The 27,758-nt window shown below is 38.9% G+C and overlaps 2 protein-coding genes, 1 long non-coding RNA gene and 1 pseudogene across 7 annotated transcripts in view; 3 read left to right on the top strand and 1 right to left on the bottom strand.

Annotated features, from left to right (window-relative positions):
* LOC133710642 (homocysteine S-methyltransferase 3-like) overlaps positions 1-27,758 on the top strand; it is a 94,196-nt gene that overhangs the window by 14,681 nt on the left and 51,757 nt on the right. The window lies entirely within an intron of this gene.
* Positions 6,283-9,344, bottom strand: LOC133712114 (uncharacterized). Of its 5 annotated transcripts, XR_009847169.1 has the most exons (7): positions 9,033-9,344; positions 8,607-8,657; positions 8,250-8,309; positions 7,831-7,918; positions 7,624-7,727; positions 6,839-7,445; positions 6,283-6,602 (listed from the first exon to the last, which is right to left on the bottom strand). It is a non-coding gene; the product is annotated as an uncharacterized LOC133712114 (long non-coding RNA). The 5 variants fall into 5 exon arrangements; XR_009847167.1 differs by lacking the exons at positions 8,607-8,657; positions 9,033-9,344 and having other exon boundaries at positions 6,839-7,007; positions 7,212-7,445; positions 8,250-8,574; XR_009847165.1 differs by lacking the exons at positions 8,607-8,657; positions 9,033-9,344 and having other exon boundaries at positions 8,250-8,575.
* On the top strand, positions 15,882-22,756 carry LOC133707987 (disease resistance protein RUN1-like). Its single transcript, XM_062133442.1, has 7 exons — positions 15,882-16,672; positions 16,758-17,865; positions 18,082-18,369; positions 18,495-19,088; positions 19,265-20,165; positions 20,487-20,599; positions 21,799-22,756. Exons 1-5 carry the CDS (start codon positions 16,149-16,151, stop codon positions 19,847-19,849), a joined length of 3,099 nt encoding a protein of 1,032 aa, XP_061989426.1. The 5' UTR covers positions 15,882-16,148; the 3' UTR covers positions 19,850-20,165; positions 20,487-20,599; positions 21,799-22,756.
* On the top strand, positions 22,778-25,273 carry LOC133707988 (pentatricopeptide repeat-containing protein At3g22690-like; annotated as a pseudogene).

A 27,758-nucleotide genomic window follows, 5' to 3' on the forward strand; every position in this document is an offset into this window, starting at 1 on the left:
GATATAACATTCAGGTGACATTATTTTGTTTGCAATTGGTTCAATTTACATAAATTTTCTTTTATTCCGTGACAAATGTCGATTGTGTATTAAATGATCAAGACTATGCAATCGTTAGAGTCCTACGGCTTGGGAGTTTTTTTTTTTTTTGGATGACGCGGCAGTGTGGGAGTTAAGACACTTGAGAGAGTACTAGTTGGCTTCTCACAGAATTAAGGAAGTCCTAGAATGCGAACAAAATGCATTTCCTTTACCGCCGTGCAAAGAAAATATTTTGTTGCCAATGAACAATGTTCTTGCTTTTATCGTCTCCTTTTTTTCAATACATTTGGGATTTATTTTTCGCAGAATTTGAGAGAATATTTTTGACAGTCTGCCTTTGATAGGCTCTTAGCGCTTTTGAGATATGTTCAATACCCTTATTTTGATATTATTGATGTTTAGTTTCTCTATGTTTTATTTGTTGTTTAGTGGACCGGTGTTGTTGTTTGGTGTGATAGGGAATCCATTTTTGGCCCCAACACCAACCCGGCTTGAATTGTGCCCACCCAAATGCGCATCATCTCTTTGACTTTCCGGTCATTTTCTGTGATTGCATTCGTATCATTCATATATAATCTCATTAAAAGAAAATAGTGAGAGGAAAAAAATTTTAACTTATGAGGTACATTTAATTTTTAAGATCCAAAGGATCTGGTTTATGAAAACCTAGTTAGACCTGCAAGTTTGGCAAATGTGAGCTGGATACTCAAAGAGGTCCCGCGTTCGATCATCTGTTTGTAAAAAAAACATCTTATGGGGAGAGCTTTCTCTAAATCAAATTCCAACTCAAAATGATAGCACACTTTGCCACCACAAAAAAAAAAAAAATTAAGCCAACCGAATACCAACCAATGTTTTAGGTTTGGTAAACCGACTTTTTTGTAACCGAGACCGATAAAACCAAAATCGAAAATTACTCAAAAAGTTGGTTTGATTTTGGTAAATACCGAATCTACCGATTATCTAAATATTAGTTTTATATACTATGGTTTTCAATACACATACATGTATATTAAGAAATAAACATAAAAATTTTCATAATAGTATGAACATTACTACATATACTACATTAATAGTACATGTATTTTAACTAACCTAGTCAAAGATGGTTAAATAATCTAGTTTTATTGAAAATGACTAAAACTTGATGTCATATATACAAAAGAAAGCTATAATTAGTAGATCAATACAAAGTTTATGACTATAAATTTGAAAAACCTAGTTTGTTCTTTCTAATTTATATTACAAATAATTAGTTGTCCTAAAGTTAGTAATATTGAAAACAAAAATACCAAATTTGGTAGATTTTGATTGAAAACCGAAAATTTTGATTGGTAATTGGTAGCTCAATTTTGAAAACTGAAAGCTTTGGTTTTAAAGTTAGTAATACGTATAGCCGATTCGAACCGACCGAATGAGAGCCCTAGAAAAACCTATAATAGGTTGATTAGTGAAACGTAAAACCTTTTGTTTTTTCATCCAAAATCCAACTAGTTAGCTCAAGGTAGAGGTTCTTGGTCGTTTTAAGCTCTCTCCCTCAGTCATAGAACACCCAATTCACTTTGCTTGCCCAAAATGCTCACAAGGCTCCACAATCTCAAGCTCCATTCAACTTCAAAAACCCACATCAATGCCCTGCGTTACTTCTTAAACCCTCTATGCACCACAACCGAGGTCGCCGAGTCACCCGAGCTTCCAAGCTGGGTCAAGTTCTTCGAGACCAACCACCCAAAACACATAGCTTCCGACGAAGATGATGACTTCGTCATCCCTTCACTGGCCAGTTGGGTCGAAACCCACAACCTCAACCACCCCACCAAACCTCCCAAGCCCTCAACTTCCGATACCGACGACCTCGAAAGCATCAGTAGAATCTTGAAAACCCGGTACCCATCGCCGGAAAGGTATGATTTTGAGCTGTCTAACAGTTTGGTGCAACGGGTTTTGATGAGGTTTAGCAATGATTGGGTCCCGGCGTTGGGGTTTTTCATTTGGGCAAAACGTCGAACAGGTTATAGGAATCATCCGGAGGCCTATAACTCCATGGTTGATGTATTGGGAAAGTCCAAGAATTTTGAACTTATGTGGGATTTTGTTGAGGAAATGTGTTATGAGAGTCAATGCACAGTCCTGTGTGACTAGGAAAGTTGATTAGAAATTACTCATATCGTAGTTTAATTAATATTTATAATTGGGTTGAAACGCAGCGTTTTATTTAGGCAGGATGTCGTTTATTTCTAGCGTCGTAGACAAGTCTTGGGGTGTACCTACCACCTGTGTTCCGTTGACACGCGTCCTTCATGTCAACGTCCAGCTATATAAGCTGGTATTCTGTTTGAGAATATCATCGAAGATAATACAATTTCTTACTTTTTGCTTAGCCTTTCATTTTCTTTCTGCCTTTCTCTCTGCAAATTCTAGAAGCTAGGGTCAAAACCCTAACAATCTGGTATCAGAGCCCTCGATCCGAGGGGCTGGTGGCTCTGGTGTACCACCTCACTCTGCCGGCGAGATGTCGAATGTGGAATTTGATCTTCAAGTCCACAAGGATGAGACCACGGCTAAATTCAGTGATATGCAGGATTCTCTTGCTGCTATGCGTGCTGAGTTGCTAGCTGAGATGCGTCAGATGAAAGAAAGTCATCAAACTGCTCAGAAACAACAAGAGACCTCCTCTCCACTCAGTTTTGGGTCGATTTCAGCTGGAGCACCTGTGATGACTACCACAGTGGCGGGATCTGCAGCATTGACGATGGCCACAGTGTCTTCCACTCACAGTGTTGTTGGGGGTAGCAACTCTAAACCTAACTCTACTCAGATCTTGCCTATTGGACCTAATGATGTGTTATTAGGATTTAGCAGTGAAATTTATTCTGAGATGATGAATGTTACAAATGTGGATGCTATCAAATATACTGCTCCATTGATTCAAGGGTCAAGCATGTTGAATCACTCTCTTGGTAGCTATGCTAGCACTAAACACTCTGAGCACTTGTCTGGATCTATGCAAGGCCACTTTTATCAGCATCCTAATATGAGTAATTACTATGCTGGCTCTTTTGCATCACCATACCATGGTTTCATTCCAAACTTTGGTTATGCTCCTACCAACCATATGAGTACTACTGACCCTTTTATTATGAGTTATTCAGGACCTTACTCACACACTACTTTATCTTTTGCTTCACCACCACCACAACCCACACTACCATCGGCTGTGCCTAGTTTCTTGAGCCAACACCACAGTACCACAGATACATCACTCCCAGCCTATTCCATATATTCACAACCTCAACCTGTGTTCCAGCAAGCCATGAGTCAGCCTTACTTACTGCAGCAACATGCCATACCCTTACAACAGTATCAGAGTGTCCCATACTCCTCATCTAACTTTCATGGTGTTACTAATCCTTCTTTACCAACCATGAAACAAATGCGGCTGGAATTTAACACTTTTAGTGGTGGAGATCCTGTGGAGTGGCTCAACAAGGCTGAACAATTCTTTGCCTTCTATCAGATACCTGAGGACAAGAAACTGGCCATTGCAACGATGCATTTATGTGATAAGGCTTCTGACAGGTGGTTCATGTTCAAACATGAATTCCCACCTACTTGGAATGGTTTGGTAGATTTGTTAATGAGAGAATTCAGTGGTCACAATGTAATTGACTATCAAGCTGCATTGGCCAGGATGTCTCAAATTGGTACGGTTGAGCAGTATAAAGAACAATTCACTAAGCTATCAAGGAGGGCACCAGGGTTCTCACCACAAGTTCTGCTTTCCTGTTTTTTGGGAGGTCTAAAAAGTGATATAAGAGCTGATGTGAAAGCTCAAAAGCCAAAGACATTGTATGAAGCTTGTGAGCTAGCCAGAATATATGAAGAGAGAGAACTCCTCCATCGAGGCCAGATGAGACCTCATTCAGGGCAAAAACCATTGCAGTCAGTGAGCATAGGCAATCAGTCCCGAACTCCCACTTACACTGGCTCTAGTTCCCAAGCTATATCTGCAGTTGTGACACATCCGAGGCTTCCATCCTTGACACAACCTCTCCGTAATACTGGCACTACTGTTGGTAATAAGAGGTTATCTCAGGCTGAGTGCCAGAAAAGGCGAGCAAAAAACCAATGCTTCTTTTGTGATGAACAATTTAGGCCAGGTCACAATTGTAGGAAGGGACAGCTTATGGTGATTGAGGTAATGCAAGAAGAATTTGAGTTGACTGACCCTGTAATCAATGAAGTCCAGGAGGAACAAGTTCAGAAGGAGGAAGGCATTCTAGTTCCTGAAATTCAATTGCAGGTTATGGGTGGACAAGACAATTCTGATACCATGCAGGTGAAGGGACTGTTTAACAAGAAAACAGTTCATGTTTTAATAGACATAGGGGCTTCTCACAATTTCATCCATCCCTCACTGCTTAAAAAACTCAGAACCCAAGTGGTGGATATTAAACCCTTGAAGGTGAGATTGGCCAGTGGGGCTGTCATGCAAACCAAGGGACAGGTGAGTATCAAAATGCAGATGCAACAATATTCATTTTTAGCTAACTTCTATGTCTTACCAGTCTCAGGTTGTGAAGTGGTCCTTGGGGCAGCTTGGCTTAGAACCCTGGGAGATATTACTTGGAATTTTGAAACAATGAAGATGCAATTTTATTCCAACCACACCAAGTATGTGCTACAAGGTGAAACTAAATCCCAAACCTCTGTGGTTAGCTGTAAATCCATGTCTAGGCTGTTAAAGAAAGAAAAAGAAGCACTCCTAGTACAGCTACGACCAATGGCTATGTAGGGGACAAAAGAAGCGACATATCCTGAGATCCAGCATCTGATACAACAGTATGCTGATGTCTTTCAAACTCCAACCACACTACCACCTGCAAGGGAGCAGGATCATAGAATTGAGTTGTTGCCTAACACATCAGCCATCAATGTTAGGCCTTACAGATATCCCCACTTTCAGAAAGATGAAATTGAGAAAATTGTACAAGAAATGCTAGATAATGGTGTCATTAGACCAAGTGTATCTCCTTTCTCTTCACCAGTCATCTTGGTTAAAAAGAAAGATGGAACTTGGAGGATGTGTGTTGACTATAGATCATTAAATTCAGCTACCATTAAGGACAAATACCCTATACCAGTTGTTGATGAGCTTATTGATGAGGTACATGGGGCTACTATCTTCACTAAGCTAGACTTGAGATCAGGTTACCACCAAATCAGGATATATGCATGAGAAAGACATTGGGAAGACTGCCTTTAGGACTCACTCAGGTCACTATGAGTTCTTGGTCATGCCATTTGGATTAACAAATGCTCCATCCACTTTTCAGTCAGTTATGAATGATATCCTTAGAGATTACTTGAGAAAATTTGTTTTGGTATTTTTTGATGACATACTTATCTACAGCTCATCCTTAGAAAATCATCTTCTCCATTTGAAAATGGTTTTTGACAGGTTGCAGCAACACTCTTTGAAGGTTAAAGAAAGTAAATGCCATTTTGGAGTGTCTCAAGTGGAATATTTAGGGCATATCATTAGTGCAAGGGGGGTAGCAGTAGATCCTGCCAAGATTGAGTGCATCAACAATTGGCAAAGATCTAATACCTTGAAGGGATTGAGAGGCTTCCTAGGTCTGGCAGGTTACTACAGGAAGTATGTGAGAAACTTTGGTGTGATAGCAAAACCCTTGACTGACATCACTAGGCCAATAATTCAATCAGACGACAGTTTTTCACTGTCGTCTGATAATAGAGGCCGCTGTTTTTCACTGTCGTCTGATAATAGAGGTCGCTGTTGTCTATCTCAATGCCGTCTGATACATAATCAGACAATACCAGAAAACTGTCGTCTGATAAAGGTTAGTACAACATCAGCTACTATCCTATCTGTTGTCTGAATACCAAGAAGACACTGTTGTCTGAAGGCTGTGCCAGGCAACAGGGGCTTATATGCTTGCTGTTGTCTGAAGGCTTGTTCAGACAATATGTACTTGCAAATCCCATTGTCTATCCATTATTGATACTATAGATTTCTTCAAAAAACTGTTGTTTGTTGTTTTGCTAGACAATGACTTTCTCATTCTTTTAGTCTTTATAGTATTATAGCTAGTTAGATGGCTCATACAACAGTTTTTGTTAGGAATTTTGTGATGATCAATTATTGCACAATAGTTTTTAGCTGGATTGAATGGTCTGATATACATTCAAAATGACATCACATCCAAAACACATTCATTCATGTAAAAATCCGATACATTCATCCATATATCCAACAAAGTCATTACATCAACAAAACTAGTTTTCTAACAACATTTAGTGAAATGTTGAAACCAATCAAGTCTTGAAGAACACTTTGTGGTGATAATGAGGATGCTAGCAGAAGCTGCATCAACAATAGCCTAAAGTTGACCTAGAATAGAAATTTTCCTTGCTGAGATGCTGCATATAATTAACAGAGAACAAAGGCTCAGGACCTGCTTTGATTTACTTTAGCTTATTCACTGAGCATGTCTACTATTGTAGGAGTAAGTGAATCCACAGGTGCTCTCCATAACCTACATCCATAATTAGAAGTAAATATATGCAACTGATGACCTGGAAACTGGAAATTAAGAATCTCACGGGTCCATATGAAGGTGCAATATTGTTAGCCATATGCCATCTGTTTTCCCCACATAACTCTGAAGTTATTGCCATTGACTTTATTGCTCCTGAGACAATAGACAAGTTGGCCCTTAAGGTCATTCTTCACTTTCAGATTATATGCAAAATGACTTCAAAATGGAAATACCTTCAGTTGCAGGCTGGCAGTATTGCATAACAACCAGAGATGCTTTGAGCCTTTGATCAAAAGAGGATCCAGAAGTTGGCACATAAAAGTGGAAAGTAGAAATTCAATGCTAGTACCTCCATTGTTTATCTTCAGCCAAACATTAGCAAAGCACTGGCATAGAAATTCACTACATTTGGAAAAGAAACAGAGCATGCTAACCAAGTTACAAGACACTAATTCAAAACGTCATAAGCAATGGCACTCTAAAATAAAAAATGTTCCCCTGTTGGTCAGCCATATATGGGACCATGCTTACCTCCAGTACAAGCACATACATAATCAATATTTGATTAACAATGACAACAGGGCACTAGATTTTGCAGAAAATCACCTGAGAGGGAATTGAATGATTTTGATTTGGCATATCATATCTTGGGCCAATCTTCGCCCTTTTCACTCTGGCACCATGTAATTGCCATAGCCATCCCAATTATTAGACAAAAAATGAAAAGTGACATGGGTATGTAGCGCTTCATTTGTCTCAAGTATCATATTATATATGAAACTATCGATCAGTAGTCACTATAAAATGGGAACTTCGTTTCTGCCATTTCCAAATCTGGCCCTGCAACGTAGCATAAAAATTCCAGGGCTAAGGGTAAAGACCAATTGGAACTAGAATGCTATTATTTATTCATTTTTAACACTATGTTTAATTTTCTTTGACATGAATTAATCAGCACCAAGTACATGCTTTTAACAAAACTTAGCAATTGATAGATATGGAAGGGAAATGATCTTACATGGCAGTTAGGGCAGTTCTTATCATTCAAGGTGTAACACTCTTTGGTCATGTGCTATATTTTGCCACAGAAACCAAGTGTTTTTGATGATTAATGTAATGCTCCTGATATAATAGAGAAAACCATAAGCTTTAAGGTAGTTAGTTCTCCATTTTCAGATTCAATACAAAAGTATGAAAGCAAAGCACAACAAGGAAGTAAAAATACCTTCAGTTTCAACACTGCCTCCTGGACTATCAGGACATCACACATCTAAAATAATCTTTCCACCTTTTCCAAATTGCAGGGCCGAAGGCTAAAGATCAATGGAACATAGAGATAAGCCACACCCTTTAATTAATAATCACTATTAATTCTTCTATCATTTGCAACAGAGTTTTTTTTTTTTTTTTTTTTTTTTTTTTTTGCAAAACCAATTTCAAGTATGATGTTATCAATTTTGACATGTCTCATAACTGGTTACTAAGATCAGGGTCTGACAGCAACAAATATTATAGATGCTGCATGAAAAGAACAGAAAATAACCGAGATACATTGGCCATGTTTTCCCAAATGCAGAGCCTAAGCCACGACCTTTAAAGATCATTAATTCTTCAAATCCATATACTATACAAAAGTAATCACACCTTTAATGGCAGCACTGCTTATAATTGTAAACTTGTAACGTCTAGGAAGCTGATATCACACTGGCAATAGAAACATAGACATAGTAACCGTAACAGTTCAGGATTATAATTATCTTTCATTGTCTACAATTAATAATTGCATCAGATTCTTATTAATAAAGAAAAAGCCTTTGCCACAATTAATCAACTTTTAGTCAGTCAAAGCGTTAAGGAATCAATATTATATATGGTCTCATTCCAGCAACTAAGACAACAACATAAACCAAAATGGCTTGTTTCAATTGAACCACAATTCACGTGAATGCAGGAAAGGATAGGCATATATACATAGGTAACGTAGCAAGACTCTAAACATACCTCTTCCAATGTAAATATTGTCTTTTGATTAGCAGCCTTGTATTTTTCAACCTGTACAAGAAAAAAGAACAAAAATTTACCATCACAGACAAGTTTTCAAGTCATATATCTTTCATCACTTCCAAACATCGAAACCCAGACTCAATTAAGCCCTTATCCAAAAAATAAATAAATAAATAAACACAAAACTAACTACTACACCAGCAGCTTTACCCTCTCAACCAAGACAGTGAATTTTTTCTTCTTTTTTGCTTCAAATCAAACACACTATCCCAAACAATCAATTTCAGAAACATAATCAATAAGAAATGACAATTTCAAAAAACCCAGTCAAGAAACCCAAATAATTTCAGCAAGTATCAATCAATTCAGAAACCCAATAAAAAAAGAAGAAGAAGGAAGAACTGAATCTGATTGAGACCGTACGTTTGGAGATAGGTAGAACTACTTCGCTGCCGAATCGGAGAGGAATAGTATTAGAGAGGAGTCACGACTGATTCGCGACCATTGGTGGTCACTGCGGCAGTGGTCGACTGGCGATCACTACGGTGGGAGAGAGATGGCTGAGAGTACGGTCTATCTAAGAGAGAGAGAGATAGAGAGAGGAGGTCTTAGCGCTGAGGGCTGTGGGCTGAGGTCGACTGAGGGCCGATGAGATTGAAAGTGATTTTGAGAGAGAGAGAGAGGCGGGAGTTCCGGTGTTTTGGTCGAATGGAGAGGGAAAGAGTTTGATTTTTGATTTTTGTCAAAGTGTTAAAAGTCATATATCTAACCCTAGATATATTGTATCGGAAGAGGGAAAAAAAACTAAATTCAGACAACATCAGTTAGTGTGTATTGTCTGAAGATAACGAGACAACAGACGAATAAAAACAGTTGTGTGAAACAGAAATCAGACAACATCTTTTGGCAACCATTGACTTAAAGGTTATTGCACAACAGACAACTAATAACAGTTGTGTGATTGAACAATCAGACAACATCAAAAACCAACCATTGTCTGAATAAACCTTGGACAACTATGAAATAATAACTGTTGTCTGAATTGATCCATTCAGACAACATCATAATATCGACCATTGTCTGAAAGGTATTTGCACAAGAGCAAAGTAATAACTGTTGTTGGATTCAGAAATTCAGACGACAGAATTTTTTTTGCCGTCGTCTGATTATTTCAGACGACAGTTAAAATGCTTGATGTCGTCTGATATGTGTTGTCTGATTGAATTTTTGGCCTAGTGCATGCTCAAGAAAGATAGTTTCCAGTGGACTGAAAACTCTGTCAAAGCATTTGAGGATCTCAAAATAGCCATGACTTCCACACCTGTACTAGCAATACCAGATTTTAGCAAAGAATTCACTGTAGAGTGTGATGCTTCAGACAAGGGTATTGGGGCAGTCCTATCTCAAGCAGGCCACCCCATTGCTTTTCTCAGCAAGGCCTTAGGTCCTAAACATTCCATACTTTCAGTTTATGACAAATAAATGTTAGCAGTGGTGTTTGCGGTGGAACATTGGAGACCTTACCTTTTGGGGCACCATTTCAAGATATCTACGGATCACAAAACCATAGAACATTTTCTGAAAATTACAACTCCTGCTCAACAAAAGTGGTGCTTGTCTTGGTTTTGTGTGAAGACGCAGCGGGATTTAGAGGTGAGTAAATCTCACGGTGTTTCGGTCGATAAATTAGTTATGTTTAATTTAGTAGATTTAATTGTTAGTATGCAAAATCATATTTATCAAAATAAATTATTTGTTTTAAAATATATGAACTTGATCGACAACGGTTCATGGGTAAGTTAAAACAAGGTTTTGATATAAAATGATTTTCGAGAAGTATAATTTATAAAACTATAGTTGGTATTAGTGGTCATTCCTGCGTGAATGACTACGTATATATATATATTTACGTGGAAAATATATATGGATGGCGTGACATTGTGATGTGCATATGAACTGTGAATTATTCAGAATGTGGTTTTGTGCGTTTACGCTTTGTGGAAATACGTTATATCATGGGATTGTTGATTTGTCGTGTTGAAAGAGTAATCAAGTTGGGGTAACATTTTGAGTCATGTGGGATTCTTTAATTTGTATATGTTTTCTGATCTTCGGATCTGGTGTCACAGTGGTGACAGTTTCTAATCTTCTGATCTGGTGTTACAGTGGTGACAGTTTTCTGATCTTCGGATCTTGTGTTTATTGGGAGTTGATGGGTGATCATCTACTTTAGTCGAAGTTGATGGGTGATCATCGACTATCGACTTTAGTTTGGAGTTGATGGGTGATCATTGACTTTAGTGTGAGTTGTTTGACTTCTTCATTGATTTTCCTTTTCCTTCTAATTGTTGAATTTTAAGTAATCTCCTGAACTAAGTTATATGCAGGGATTACTGCATTTTGTATTGTTTGTTTTAATGTAATCTCCTAAACTAAGTTATATGCAGAAGTTGCTATGATTTGAATTGTGTGATTTTAGATGATCTCCTGAACTAATTTTGACAGGACCCGCCCTGGATTTCACCCTGAAATCCGAAGTGACCCTGCGGAGCCCACCTTAGAAAACATTCTACCAAAAATTTGGCGGAACTTCCTCTAAAATGGGCTACCCAAACCTGTAGATAACATTTACACTTCTCAATCAATTCATCCTTATGCTCCTGGAGCCACCCTGCTCCCCAAATCAACATCAGTCTCCAATTCACAAAACACACATCTCAACTCGAATAGCATAAATCCCATAGGTAATCAGAGCAATTCTAACAGAAAGGTATAAGAGGAAAACCTAATTCAAAGGCAGATGCGGAAGCCATGCTGTTGACTATGCCTCAACTCCGTGTACGCCCGACCTCAACCAATTCGCCTGCAAACTGGGCATTTGAAACCGAAGGGCCCAGGGGAAAGTACATAAAATACGTTAGCGTGAGTGGACAAAAATAAACAATTTTTAAACCAAATGGATTTTATACTTTCCCACATTTATTTCCTTAAAAACTCTCGATGCATGCAACGATTTAGAAAACAAATCACGAGAAGCTCCGCTCAAGAAAAAAAACCGACTAGCCCCGCTAGTCACAAACAACTGAGAGGAAAGATCGAAACTCCGATACTCAACAGGATAAGACCAGCTCCGCTGGTTACACGGAAATCAGACTAGGCCCCGCTAGTCGAGAAATGATAGGATATGGGGAAGAGATATCACCATACGGGAAATGGAGCCTCCCAGACTCTACCTACCCTCAACTGCCACTCACACATAGATTGTGCGAGGAGGAGAACTAATAACCTCAACTTCCACTCACACATAGATTGTGCGAGGAGGAGACCAAATAACCTCGACTGCCACCCACGTGAGGAGGAGAATAAATCACCTCTACTGCCACTCACCAACACAAAGTAGGTGTGGAGGAGAACAAGCTACCTCAACTGCCACTCACCAACACAAAGTCAGTGAGGAGGAGACCTAATCACATAACCCGCGTATGGTGAGAAAAAATCATCGAAAACCAGTAAATCCATGTAGCTTCCCCACATTTCTCACAAGATAGAAACCATGTATTCAACGACGTGACCTCGCACGCCAAGATTACTCTCAATCTCAAAATGGATCAGTGAGAAATAGGAATAAATCGACGGCGTGTCCCACACGCCCAAATATTCTCAAATCCGTAACCAAAACCGGAAATTAGTATAGGTAAATCCCATTTCCAAAAATCTCTCAAAATCTCCAAGAAGCCAACCAAATCCAAAATCCTTAATTAGGCATTCCCGATGCCAAAATCGAAAGTCAATAAACAATTGAGAATATCCAACTCCATTGAAACTCATCTTAAAAATCTTCCAGGAGCTTAACTCGGTGATTAGGGATATGCTTAATTCCGGAAATTTACCTCGGAAATAAGGAATTCATCAAATAATATTATAAATCAAAACCAACCTTTGAAACTCATTATTGAAAGTAAATCCATGATATAATTCGAAATCAATTTCCGAAAATTAATTCATTTCCTCAAAAAGTAATATGAATAATCACTAGAGCATTATTTTAAGAAAATAAATGCATGCATCTCTATTTAAAACAAAAGTCCACTCACAGTACTATTCCGACGATCACGCATTCGTGTTCCGTCATCGAGCAATATCTCGGTACGACGTCCTGTACACAATTATATTCCGTGAATAATTCTTCAATAATTTAATACAATTCCTAAAATCAATTCCTCATAATTTGACCTCCCAATTCTCCTCGGATTTAGCCCAAATAATACCACTAATACCAATTCGTTAATTTAAAGGTTCCAAGGCAGAACCGAGAGATATCCGACGGTCGGATTCTCGTAATTCGATAATCGAAACCCTAAACTTCAAAATTCATAATTAATTCCAAGTTTCTCCAAAAATTACCAAACTTCACATACAAGCTCTACACAATTTATAGGATTTAATGGGCTAAAAACCGGAATTAAAACACTGCCCTACACGCTTCCACGCGCCACCAATAGTGGCAGCGCGTGGGCCCCACGCGCCACCAATAGTGGCAGCGCGTGGGCCCCACGCGCCGGCGGCCTCCACCTCTGATGGCTACCAAATTTTGGCAGCACCACCTACTCAACAGACCCAACATTTTTCACAACTACAACAAGTTCCAATTTTATCTTGAAGGTCTCCAAATTGGCCGGTGAAATTTTTCCAGAAAACTCCAAGAACCCTAGAAATTGCAAATCGTTAATTCGACCTCTACACTACAAATTGAAATGAAAGACCTTAGGGGAAATGATCTATGTCAAAAACCGAACCTTCGACGCCGGTTTGGTGGCCGGAGACGGCCGGAATCGCCGGAAATCGACAAAACTCCCAAACTGCTACAGTGAACTTCACGGCTCAATTCCGAGCTCCACCGGCCGAGCCACCGCAAAACACCACCACAGGCGTGACAAGGATGAAGAGGCGAGCTTGCCGGTGCCCTGATTCCGTCGTGGGGTGGCCGGAGGAGGAAGAAATCGGAAGAAGGAGCAATCGGGTCGAAGAGGGGAAAGGATCGGGGGAGAGGAGAGAGAAAAGGCCGGTAGGTTTCCAAAAATGGAAACTTACCACAGTAACTTGGCTATTTATAGAAACTTACCATATGAACAGTAACTTTAGTATTTCGCTTATAACTTTCGCATACGGACTCCGATTTTTACGTACCACATATCCACGCGCTCGGTTTAATGTCCTCTACAACTTCCATGAAGAACATTTTCTCAAATTTTGACCCGAAAAAAAAAGTCAACAATTTAGGGCCAGTAAAAGTATCGAAACGACGGTAAAAGTGAAAGTAATTGTCGTTTACCGTCCAAATAACTAGTAAACAGGTAAATTAAGATACGGGACGTCACAAATTTCTATGCAGGGATTACTAATTTTTATCTAGTGTGATTGGATGTTTGGTTGTGTTTGTGGAGTTAAATGTTGTTGCTTTAATTTATCTCACGAGTTGAGAAATTATAAGCATGAGTGACGTGAGTCATTTTAATTGAGTTTACTCATACGGGCTTAAAAAACTTACCGGGTTTGTTGTTTGCAATCCCGGTGCACTATTCCATGGTGTAGAGGTTATTGTGCAGGTCAGTGTAATCATCATCGAAGCTGAGGTTTTGTTGCTGTCGTAGCTTGGACGTAGTATGGTATTTTGGTTCTAGTCTTCCACTGTGTTGTGAGTGTGGAGGGTGCGTTTACTTATTGAATTGTTATTCGGTTTAATTTGTAAACACTTGGTGATGTAATATGTGACTCTAAAGAACGAGTCGGTATTGACATTGTGAGCTCAGTTTGTTTTGTTGCTTAATTTAAATGAAAAAATTTTGCATGTGTTTTTCTTGTGATTGTTAAGTTATCGCGTTTCGGATTTTAATTTATTTATTCAAAATTCGGGGCGTGACACTTCTCCTTCCCTACTTTCGACGTTCAAGGTGCCTAGCATGCTGAAGAAGAAACATGTGCAGATTCGGCCTCTTCCGGAGCTGGTGCCTTCGCATGGTTCTGAAGGTACTTCTGCTGTGGCTCCAGTGGTTGGTGTCCGTCGTCCTAGGGAGGAGGAGGACTCTGAGGAGGGTAAAAGGGCTAAACATGGTCTAGCTCTTGTTCCGGCTACTCTGCAACCAGAAAACTTAGGGCTGGCATTTTCCTCTGATGGTTTAGTGGAGGTGAAAGTGTCATCTCCTCCCAAGGTCTACCAGAAGAAGGGCAGGCCTCAGGGACATAGAAACAAGGTCAAGGTGGCAGCGTCTATCTGTGGAGGCTCGGAGTCCATGGGTCCTGATAGTGTGCATGGTGGGCATGAGGGGGCAGTGGCTTTGCTTGCTTCCCAGTCCGAGTAGGAGATGTTCCTCTCCGTCTTCTAGAGTGTGATGGGGCCTGTTTGGTCTTAGCGACGTACACCACAAGGGTCTTAGGTGTCAAAGGGATCAAAGAGGTGTCACACGCTAGAAGATGTAGGGTTCTTGCTTTTTTTAGTTTATTGCTTTTGCTGGTAGTTTTCGTTTTGGATTTTAGTTTTTTTGGATTTTCTTTGAGTTTCAGTTTCTCTGATGAGCATGCATTGTAATATGAGGGGTGGTTTGTACCCTTCATGCTTGACCGAGTGAGGTCGTCATGATTTTACATCAATGGATCAGTCTTCTGTTGTCCTCAAAAAAAAAAAAAAAGAGAAGATGGCAATTTGATCGACAATGCAATTTCTTTCATTGTGAATGTCCTATGAATTAAAAACTTAAAATAAAAAAAAAGAGAAGATGGCGATTTGATCGAAAATGCAATCGTTTTCATTGCCAATTGTCTATAAGCAGTTTAAAAAAAAAATGCTGATTTTATCGTCGATGCAATCTCTTTCATTGCCAATTTTCTATAAGAAAACTTAAAAAAAAAAATTAAATAAATAAAGAAGATGTCATTTGATCGACAATGCAATCTCTTTCATTGCCTATTTTCTATAGTACCTATGCTATTGACCCATTGACTAGCAAAGTAGCAGCCAATCAAGTAACCCCAACGTACTTCAAATTAAATCATACACACTCACATCAACTCGGTACATAATTTCTTTGCGTACGTCAACTCGTCAAGCAATAATCCAAGAAGTTCCAAGTCTTCTAAGGAAGCTAAAACGCTGAGATTGATAATAAATGCAATCTCCTCCACAGGAAAAGTGAAAGAAGAAGCTTCTTGGCTAGTGCGCCTGATCACCTAATGTTCACATTACCGACTGGTTTTATTAAATATGTTCAGGAAACGGCCGGGGCCAAAATTATCACCTATGAAAAAACAAAAACAAAAAACAGTCTTCCAAGTTCAAGTGATCGAATAAGAAAAAGGGAAAGCAGAAGCTGCCTCGTGAGTGCTAGACTGCTAGTTTCGGTAAAAGAGAAATTGCAAGGCAGGCAGGCACTAAGAAGGGAAGAAATTAACCATATACAATTCAAAAGCGCTCTAGGAAGGCAGATCAATATACATATAGGAAGGCAACATTCAAAAGATCGAGCAAAGCAAAGCAAGCAGAATATGGCTTCTCTGACCAATGAAGCAGCAGCCACTTCTTCATTTCCTTCTCTCCCACTATCTTCTACTGATCACCGGATTCATTACACATACCAAGTCTTCCTGAGTTTTCGAGGCGAGGACACGCGCTTTACCTTTACGGATCATTTGTACAACGCTTTGTGTCAAAGGGGAATTGAGACCTTCAGAGATGATAAGCTCAGAAGAGGAGAAGACATATCACAAGAGCTCCTCAAAGCAATTGAGGAGTCCAGAGTTTCAATCGTCGTCTTCTCTCAAAATTATGGTTCCTCAAGGTGGTGCTTAGATGAACTGGTCAAGATACTTGAATGCAGAAACTCCAAAGGGCAGGAGGTTAGAGCTGTTTTCTACAAGGTGGATCCCTCAGATGTTCGACACCAAAGTGGTGTTTTTGGTGACGCATTTGCTACACTTGATCAATGCAAATACAAGGATAGCATGGGCCAATGGAAGGCAGCTCTTAAGGAAGCAGCAGATTTGTCTGGATGGCCTTTCAAGGATGGCGAGTATGTCTTTAAACCCTCCACTAGCTATTTAATTAAATATATTTTTGAAGTATTTGATTTCGTATATATGCTTTTAAATTCATAGGTATGAGGGTAAATTTATCAACGACATTGTTGTGGAGTTGTCCGCCCGAGTAGTAAACCCTTCATGTGAGTTGCAAGTAGCTGCACATCCAATTGGAATAGAGTCTTGTAGACAAGATGTCAACAAACTTTTACATACCAAGGACAATATTGTTCGCATGGTAGGCATATGGGGGCCTGGTGGAATAGGAAAGACCACAATTGCGAAAGGTGTGTTTAATTCAATTCGCCATAAGTTTGAATCTTGCTGTTTCTTGACAGATGTTAGATCAAAAGGCCTAGCCCAACTGCAAGAGACACTTTTGTTTCATATTTTAAGGGACCCAACTTTGAAGGTGACTAGTGTTGATGAAGGAGTCAGTTTTATAAAGACAAGGATGCGACATAAAAAAGTTCTGTTAATCCTTGATGACGTGAGTCATTCTAGCCAATTACAGAACTTAGTTCCGTCCCCTGATTGTTTTGGTCCGGGCAGTAGAATTCTCATAACAACAAGAGATAAACGTTGTCTAACTGGTCATCAAGTTGATGAAGTATATGACGTCAAAATGTTAGATAGTGATCTAGCTTTGGAGTTGTTTAGCTTGAATGCGTTTAGAAGAAATGGACCTCCAGATGATTATCTGGAACTTGCCCAATGTGCTATACACTATGCCCAGGGCCTTCCATTGGCTTTGATAGTTTTAGGCTCTCATCTATTTCGTAGAAGCAAAGAGGAGTGGGAAGCTACATTATATGGTTGTAAAGGAGAAGATCCCCACATCGAGATAAGAAATGTGCTCAAAATAAGTTATGATGCTCTAGGAGTACATTTAAAAGGATATTTTCTTGATATTGCTTGTTTCTTTAAGGGTGAGCATGTAGATGATGTGAAACCAATACTAGAAGCTTGCTATGACCTCAAATCAGTGACTGGTATTGCACAACTCCAAGAAAAGGCTTTAATAAGAATTGATTGTGAGACTTTCAAGGGTGGTAGGATTTGGATGCATGACTTGATAGAAGAAATGGGTAAAGATATAGTATATCAAGAGTCACCTAATGAACCGGGGGAACGCAGCAGAGTGTGGAGTAAAGATGATGTCAACCACGTTCTAACAAATAATACAGTAATTATTTTAATGATATTTTGCGTTTTTCAATTCGGAAAACATGTTATATTGAATATAATTTCTTATTGAGACCTTAAGGAAAACTGTATTGAAACAGTACTTGTGCTTCCAATAGAAATTGTTTTTATTTTTTTATATTTTTTTTGGGGTCAGAATAGAAATTGCAACCATAAAATGTGGCTAGGTTAATAAGCTTGCTTTCTTTTACTGTAGGGAACAAATAAGGTTATAGGCATTCAGGCCCCATGGGGATTATCTTCAATATCTTTGAATGCTAAAAGTTTCTCAGAGATGAAGAAGCTTAGATATATTTCTATGGGCGAATACCTGAAATATGAATCCTTTTCTGGAGACATTGATTATCTCTCCAACCAGTTGAGGTGGCTTGATTGGCCTGCTAGTCCGTTGCAATCTTTTCCATCTGATTTTCATGCAAACAAACATGTAAAACTCAATATTCCTGACAGCCGCAGAATCACACGACTATGGGAGGGACGTAAGGTACTTTAGTCAAATAATTCATTTTATTTCAAGACTTTTTTAATTGAAAAATAAGTACTAGATAACTGTGTTGTAAATTACTGTCTCCACTTGGTTGATCTTTTCCTTTTTCTTTTGCCATGCAGAATTTTCCAAGGCTAACATATATGAATTTAAGGGGTTGTGAATCCCTAACAGAACTCCCAAACTTCAGTGGAATCCCCAACTTGAAAGAGTTGGATCTAGCAGATTGTAAAAATCTTACAACAATACCATGCAATGAGTTACAAAATCTAGAGATCCTAAATGTGAGTAGATGCTCAAATCTTGTTACATTTCAAACAAAAGCAAGTATTTCACATGATCGTGACAGTGGCTCGCTAGCGCTTCCCAAGCTACGTGTACTCAAAATCAAAGGATGTAATTTATCATCTGCTGATTTCATTGGGAGTCTTGACTGCTTCAAAACATTAACCGAACTTGATCTCTCAAATAACAATTTTGTTAGTGTTCCTACACTTAGCAAATTTGTCAACTTGCCAAGGATTGACTTGTATAGTTGCAAGAGACTTCGAGAGATTCCTGAGCTTCCACTAAATATATTGGAGGTAAATGCGTGGAATTGCGAATCACTGGAGAGATTTTTGATATTGCCCAAGTCTTTGAAAATGCTAGAGATGGACTTGTGGAATTGCCATGGATTTAGTTACAATCTGGAAAATATTTTGCTGAATAATCAGGTATGTTTAATCTCTCTCTCAAAATATTTTGCCAATTGCCATGGATTCAGTATTTCATGATGCATACACTTATTAATATGGGGTGAGACCCGCTTACACATAAGGGGTCTCTCACCTGAATTCCTATTGCTGGAAGTACACTTGCGGTATTGACATAGTTGACGTTTTTATTGCAGCACAACACCCGGTTTAGGCTTCTATTATCCGGTAGTGAGGTTCCCAAGTGGTTCCATTGTTCGAAGGAGGTTGCTGTTAATGAAAACGACCCATCCAGTACATGTGCAATTTCTTTTGAAATCCCAAGCAAATTGAATTGGGCGAACATAGGACTGGCTGTTTGTTATGTTGAGGCAGCTTTTAGTAATTTTATTGGCAATCGAGCTGATATTTCCATCAATGGGGTACTCATAGATCGGCATTCCAAGTTGCCCGGTTCAATGCCAGACCATATGTGGCTAAGTTATATTCCATTATGTGATGAAATAAAGGGAAAGGTGGATCAAAACGGTGGGTCGCGTTATCACTGTCGAGTTCAATTTTACCCTGCTTCTCAAATGAAGAGCTGTGGAGTTCACCTGGTATGCCAACCACCGATGACTAGCCTTCTAATTGAAGATGATGATGAAGAAGAGCCAACTCGGTCGTCACGGCTGTCTCTGTCTTCCGAACCTCCGAAACGACACCACACCCCGGAAGATGCATCAATAGTGATTCCTCCAAAACGACAACGCGCTGCCGGGCAACCATCACACAACCAATGAGAGTAGCTTCCATGGCAATGAGAGTAGCAGGAGCAACCAATTCCTTCAAAACGACACTGCCCTGAGGAGCGACCATCAATGCCTCCCATCCCCGATTACTCTGCATCTGCATCTGCTTCCGCCTCAGATATGTGGTGGAACCATCCATCAGATCAAATCTTCCAGACTTCTAATAGGCAAGAAAATCTTGATCCTCTTCTCAATTCACAGTTTACTCTGGCGAATCTACAGTCTACCTCACCTTCAACTCCAGAGTTCTAACAATAAATGCCATGCACTTAGATATGTTCTTTCAGAGACTAGCTGCTATTTTCAGGTTTGGCTTTCCTCTTTGTTCTAAACTTGTGCAGATTTGATGTTTTTATGGGAATGAGGTTATAAGAGGGTTTGGATTTATAGGAATTAGCTAGGCAGTTAGTAAATTTAGATTTTCAGTAAATTGCATCTATTAATCAGCACAGCATTAATCTGAACTCACCAGGTTGCAAGGGTTACTTGCACCTTAAGAAAGAGGGGCAAAAGTACATAGTTATATCAGGAAACAACATTGGTTTCAAATTAAGGTTTCCATGCACTAATGCCAATTTTGATTTCTAATGTGTTTTCGGAAAACTTGACTGTTTGTATTCCATTGCAGAGATCAAGTGGGGTGATTGACAAGAGTTTTCGGAGTATTAGCATGTGAAATTAGGCCCTTCAGAGGCTGTTGCTAGATCAGGCTCTCTTCTATTCATTAGAACTAATCAACATGTAAGTATATATATGTATTACTCTTAGAATTATGTCATGTTCTTTTCCCAGTTTTGTAACTTAAAAGAAATCAGTTTTAGAATAACAGTATGTGCTAAGGTTTATTTGATCATAATCCTACATTCAGAAACCGTGGTCTATTTTAAGGTGCATTAGCGGAAGCAAATTCCATTCAGATGTGTTTTTTTATTTTTTATTTTTAGAGTGGTTCAAATCAACTTGAAACAATGCTGCTGTTTTTACTTCAAGGGTGTGAGAATCAAGATTTTTATGAGTCTTCCTTACTTCAAGATTTTCCAATTTTGGGTTTTCTCTTTGTTCTAAAAACTGCAGATATTTTGCTTAATAGGGTTGACATTTGGTTTTTTTCCTCCCCTGTTTTTTTCTGTGCCATTTGTTTTCATTCATGTACTAGAGGACAAACATTCTCATGTTTCAGTACCTAAGGATCGTACTATATGATTCTTATACTTTCAAGCAGTAAAGAATATGCACTCTTTGATTCTGGTGATCGATAAGACAGAAATTGCTGTACTATCTGGAAAAATCTATGATGAGGCTGCTTCTTAGAAGCCAATCTGTATATATTGAGGACAGATGGAATCAATGAAAAGGCATGGTGCTTTAGATCTGGTTGGCGCCTGAGATTGGCTACATGGTATCAAAATTGTTGTAGTTGTTCTCTGATGTTGCATTGTCCACATGGGTCCATGGACTAAGCATATGGAATATGAAATGCATCGCTTTAAGCAAAATCTTCCCAGCATATGTACATGCCACAAGCATATTAAATTTTCATCTACAGATTACAACTTGGAATTTCATAAATATGGCCAATGATTTTATCAAAGTCATATACAACAAGTTTTTGGTATCAGAAGTTCTAGCCTGGCTTTGGCTCAGTATCTTGCTTCAAGGTGATGTGGCAGGCGGATGTTGACCTTCTTGAGGAATAAGGAATTGGTTTTCATAGTTTCTAAGGATGGAATTGATACTGTGAGTAGTTACTCCTTCTTGGAGTTTGCCTCTATTGTAGATTCATGCAAGCAAGCATTAATTATTTGAATCATTCAGCAGAATTCAGCAGAACACGTTCAGTAGCTAGCACTTGGATCTTAATATACGGTTCCTTTAACTGATCGTTATTTTGATTTCTAATTTGTTGTTGAAAAAGTCTAACTGCCTGTATTCCATCGCAGCGATCATATGTGGCGGTTTCATGAGGGTTTTCACAGTGCAAAATCGGGTACATGCTGATCTGTCTGAATTTGAGAGGACTGCAATTAAACTAGAAGTAAAGGTATGTGCTATTTCCCTTGCTCATCATCCATTTCTCTTTCTAGTTGATATAATTTTCTTGTTCAAGGTCCAATGAAAGAGAAAATAAGGGGACGTGTCTTTTTCATTTCCCTGTTTTGTAACTCAGAGGAAGTAGCAAATTACTATCACCATGGTGCTGCTGCTGTGATGACAGGTGATGTTGTTTCACATCCAATAGCGGTGCTTGTTACCTTGCAAAGTTAAATCTCACTAACATTCTGTAGTGTGTACTAAACAAGTTCTGAAATTAGATTGGCATCCTACTAGTCATATTGACAAAAAATCTTGAAAAGTTAGCTCATTAGAACTAAGTTCTAGAAATGACCATTTCTCTGCACAGAAAATCTGGTTTATCATGTGTCCAATGTCATCTCTTTGTCCAATGTGTCCAATGTCATCTCAATTTCACTAATAAAAATTACAGAGAGTAGATGGCATTCTGAAGTGTAAACTTCAAGCACAAGTTTTCAGAATGCATCCAAATTGGGGGTAATTGTTATATATACAGGCTTTGTAAAGAGATTGTTGTGATCAAAGATAGTCATGAGGAAGTGGCCTTATTACATTGCTTCTTCCTTGATGATCTCAAGATTCTGCAGGCTTGAAGCTTCTCTATTACTTATTTTGATGTACAAAAGTAATTTATTTATCAGAATTTAATTTATTTGTCACTTTCCACTTTCACAAGTTACAATGGAGCGTAAGTACATACCAAACTTCGCTCGAATGACTATTTTGTCTAGTTGATATTCACTTCGGTTTAATTAAGAAGTTCTATGAGGACTTTTGTTGCAAACTTCTGTAATATCTTTTAATTTTGTGTCTTCTGAGAATAAAATTTGGGTGGAACATAAATATAGAGGTTTTTTTGGAAGGGTTTTAACTACATAAATATTCAAGGGGGTAATTCAACAGAGTCAATATGGATGGAAAGTAGGAAACTATATGAAACTGTTGGTACAGAAAACCAGACCAACAGAAATATTTAATGGAGAAAAGGCAATGTACCAAGGTTAGAAATGCCATTTTGTGCGGAATGAAAGAAAGTTGCCACCCCCAAATAGGCCAACGGACTCATCAGCCATGGCTGCAATGCTTCAGCTGAGTCCTCTGCTCTCTGCCACCCCAACTAACCAAAACGAAGCACCTTCCAAAGCCTTCCACTTGTTCCTTGGAGAAGAAGAAATAAAGGGTGTATTGTTCATGTACATTTCTCCGATGAGCGGTTGTTACTCGAGTGCTGGGCTTAGTGATGAGGATATTGGGCTCGAAGATTACGGCTTTCTGTTAATGGGCTCAGCTCCATAGGTGGCTTGTGAAGATGGGTTTGGAGGAAGATGTGTTTATTGGGGATTCTTTGATTCATTTATGTGCAGAGTGTGGGACTTGGATTATGCCCAGAAGGTGTTTGATGAAATTCTTGAGAGAAACACTGTGTCGTGGACTTGTTTGATTTGTGGTTATGGTTGGAGGAATATGCCAAAGGAAGCTGTTTTCTTTGTTTTCGAGAGGGTGGCTGCCGGGATTAAGCCCAATTCGGTGACTATGGGGTGCGTCATTTCTGCTTGTGCAAAGTTGAAGGATGCTTCGTTGAGTGAGAGGGTGTGTGCTTACATTGGGGAGTCTGGACTGAAGAGTAATATGCTTATGGTGAATTCAAATAAACATCATTGATATGTTTATGAAACGTGGAGCTACTGATGCTGCACAGCGGCTTTTTGATGAATGTGTGGAAAAAAACTTGGTTCTTTACAATACAATTTTGTCAAATTATGTGTGCCAGGGACTGGCTAGGGAAGCAGTTTCGGTCATGGGTGAAATGCTACAACTGGGCCTAAGACCCTACACGGTTACCTGCAATTTCAGCTTTTGCACAACTAAGTGATTCTCTCTCTGGAAAGTGTCGCCATGGTTATGTTGTAAGGAATGGACTAGAAGGTTGGGATACCATTTGTAATGCCATGATTGATATGTACATGAAGTCATGAAGTGCGGTCAACAAGAGATGACCTGCATAATTTTTGACAATATGTCGAATAAGACTGTAGTGTCATGGAACTCATTGATTTCTTGTTTCATAAGAAGTGGTGATGTGAAGTCAGCTTGGAAAGTGTTCAATGAGATGCCAAAGAGTTGATCTTGTCTCTTGGAACACTATGATTGGTGCTCTGGTCCAAGTGAGCAAGTTTGGGGAAGCAATTGAACTTTTCCGGGTGATTCCGAGTGAGGGAATAAAAGGAGATAGGGTGACCATGGTGGAGGCTGCATCTGCCTGCGGATATCTAGTAGCTCTTCGATCTGCAAAGTGGACTCATGCTTATATCGAAAAAAATGAAATTAACTGTGACATGCGGCTTGGGACAGCTTTAGTTCACATGTTTGCTAGATGTGGCGACCCTCAAAGTGCAATGAAGGTGTTTGATAACATGGCAAGAAGAGATGTTTCTGCTTGGACAACAGCCACTGGAGCAATGGCCGTGCAAGGAAATGGGGAGTGAGCTCTAGAGCTTTTCAATGACATGCTTAAGCAAGGGGTGAAACCAGATCAAGTAGTCTTTGTGGCAGTACTAACAGCATGCAGCCATGTTGGTCTTTTGGAACAAGGGCGGAACATTTTCATGTCAATGCTCGGTCCACGGCAGTTCCCCTCATATCGTTCATTACAGTTGCATGGTTGATCTACTTGGCCAAGCAGGGCGCTTGGAAGAAGCTGTTGATCCGATACAGTGCATGTCAATGGAACCCAATGATGTCATTTAGGGTAGTCTCTTGGCTGTGTGTTGAACCCACAAAAACATCGAAATGACAGCATATGCAGCTGAACAGATATCAAAGTTGACCACTTAGAGGACTGGTATTCATGTGCTTCTATCAAACATATATGCATCAGCTGGGAATTGGGTATACATTGCAAAAGTGAGGCTACAATTATTCAGAAGGTACCGGATCCAGTTCCATTGAAATTAATGGAGTGATTCATGAGTTTATCTCCGGTGGTGATACTGATACACGCACAGAGAAGAGCCACATTGCGTTGATGTTGCAAGAAATAAACAGCACTCAGAGATGCCGGTCACCTTACTGATTTGGACAATGCCCTGCTTGATGTTGATGAGAAGGAGAAAGAGTTCTTGCTCAGTCAACATACTGAGAAAGTGGCCATAGCTTTTAGGCTTATAGGTACAGGGCAAGAAGTGCCAATTCGCGTGGTGAAGAATCTGGGAGAATGTGTTCTGATTGTCACTCTTTTGCCAAATTAGTGTCAAGAATATATGACAGGGAAATTATTATTCGAGGTAACAACAGGTTCAATTTCTTTAGCCACGGCTTTGCTCTTGCAGTGATTACTGGTAATAGAATTATGATTTAAATAGAACTCTAGCCAACTATTGTTCTCCTTTAGTCTGCACTCCCATTATCTATTGCTTTTGATCTGCACTGCCATCATCATATTATTCCCCCAATATGATGAGGGTTGTTTGCCTCGCTGCCACCTCCCCATGTTTGTCTATGTCTTAACTGATTTCTCCTTGATTTGGAGTTATTTATTTATTTATTTTAAATGTAATTTATTGTTTATTAGCTTGATTGAATTGATCATGTTTCTCAGTTAATGTGAATGAGGTGGAAGCATTGGGTGAGTTGTTCAACAAGTTGGGTAGTTCGATTCTAGATGATGGGTTAATTCACAAGGTTAGTCGAATCAGGTGTGTTTATATGCACTATCTGTTTTCTGTTACTAGTATTATTGTTTATCATTATAATTTGGTTATGCATTCTTCATTTATCTACGTTAGTTTGTAATTTTTCAGGAGGAGCTTAGGTCGGTTCTGTCCAAAATTCAAACAGGCAAAAATCTTTTTCTCGATAGGGTAAGTTCATTGAGAATTTTTTTGCCTAATTCTATATTGAATCATTGATTAATAGTAAAATTTTCTATTTGACATTCTAGCTCATCTTGATTGCTTCAAGGAATTTAGGATTGCCAATGTTAGACTGATCTGTTTATGGGTAGTTGAAGTTATAGTCTTTATAACATAACCATCTCTTTGATGCAGCTGTTTTTGTTTGTCTAACTTGAAAGTGCAATGTTTTCACTGAGACAAATCGTGTCTGATTCTAAATTAAATTAGGTAAAGTAAAACTCTTTGTCTGATATTCTTGGTCCTTAATTGCTTGATGGGATTTAGGATTGCCAATGTGAGTATGTCACAAATTTCTTTCTGGCATACCTTCTTTTTGCTGCTAGTTGTTCATACTTCTCGAATTATACATGTTGATGATTTAATTGATTTTGGAGATACTGTATTCTTTTGACTGCTTGATGGGATTTAGGATTGCCATAGTGAGTGTGAACGGATCACTTTCTGGGTACTTCAAATATATTCTTTCTTTCTGAAATTTATGTTGTGAAGCTTTAATGGAATTTGGAAATATTCTAGTCCCCTGATTGCTTGATAGGGGTTAGGATTGCTAATATAGTATGTGCTCAAAATCCTCTTTTTGGGTACTTAAAGTTATAGCCTTTATGCAATAGCCTTCTCTTTGTGGCTGGGTTTCTGTTTAACTTTAATTTTATGGGATTTGGAAATATTTTGTAGCTGTAATACCAGATTCATGTGACTGACTAAACGCCACCTATATTTCAGCTCAATATGTGCTGAATGGGTGATCATGGAACATGGATGACACCCAAGACATAATTTGTTTCTTTCCAAATCAGTGACTACTGCTTTTGATCTGCACTGCCATCATCATATTGTGTTTGATCTATTGTCAGTGGGCTGAAAAAACAAGTGATATATATCAGTCACATGGAGTCAACGAAAGAGGCCTCGTAATGGAGCCAACGACGATTATCACCATCAACAAGAGCAGCAGGAGCAATCATCAATGCCTCCCATCCCCGGTTACTCTGCATCTTCATCTGCATCCACCTCAGAGTAAATCTTGATTGGCAAGCAAATCTTGATCTTCACCAATCAAGCCCTTGAGCCTGAAGATGGAATGACAGTGGTTCACCTAGTATGCCAACAGAATGTATATTCACCAATCGTATCCCGTCCACTTCAGAGTTCCAACAAGAATGCCATGCATTCTGATGTATTCTTTCGGAGACAGAGAGTTCTGAAGCTGAGACTTGAAAACAATCTTTAGACTTCAAGCTTCAAAATGCGAGAACTGATCAAAATTGCAAGATTTTTCAGGATTGGTTTTCCTCTTTTTTCTCAGATTCTGCAGGTATATGTTTTTATAGGGCTATGGTTGAGATTTGTTGGTTTTACTAAGCTTTTAATTCGTAGTGGTGATCAGTAACATTTGGAATTAACACAATGGTAGTTGCATCAACTAATCAGCATATATGGATGGCATCTGGGGTTACAATACTGGCACCTCAAGAAAGATGAGCAAGTGGCTCTAGTTATGTTAGGAAAGAACTTTGATCTTAGTATAGGGCTTCATGGATTGATGGCAAATTTGATGTGTGTTCTTGAAAAGTCTGACTGCATTTATTCCATTGCAGTGATCAAGTGGGGTGGTTGATGAGTCTGATTGTCTGCGCAGTCATAGATAGGTAATTGGCATGAGCCACTTTAGAGGTTGCTGCAGGAAGAGTACAAATACACTATATTCATCCACAAGTATTGGTATTCATCAACACTTACAATATGTATGTATATATAATCATCTTCTAATACCTGAATCTTTTCCATGTTTTTAACTTAGAGGATGTAGTCAAACTGTCTTTATGGGTGCTGGTTTTGCGTGAATATGTTGCAGAAATATTACAGTACGTATTAATGTTTATTCATTCATAATTCTACAAGTTACAGAACAT

This window comes from Rosa rugosa, chromosome 5 (assembly GCF_958449725.1).
Source record: "Rosa rugosa chromosome 5, drRosRugo1.1, whole genome shotgun sequence".
NCBI classification, from domain to species: domain Eukaryota; kingdom Viridiplantae; phylum Streptophyta; class Magnoliopsida; order Rosales; family Rosaceae; genus Rosa; species Rosa rugosa.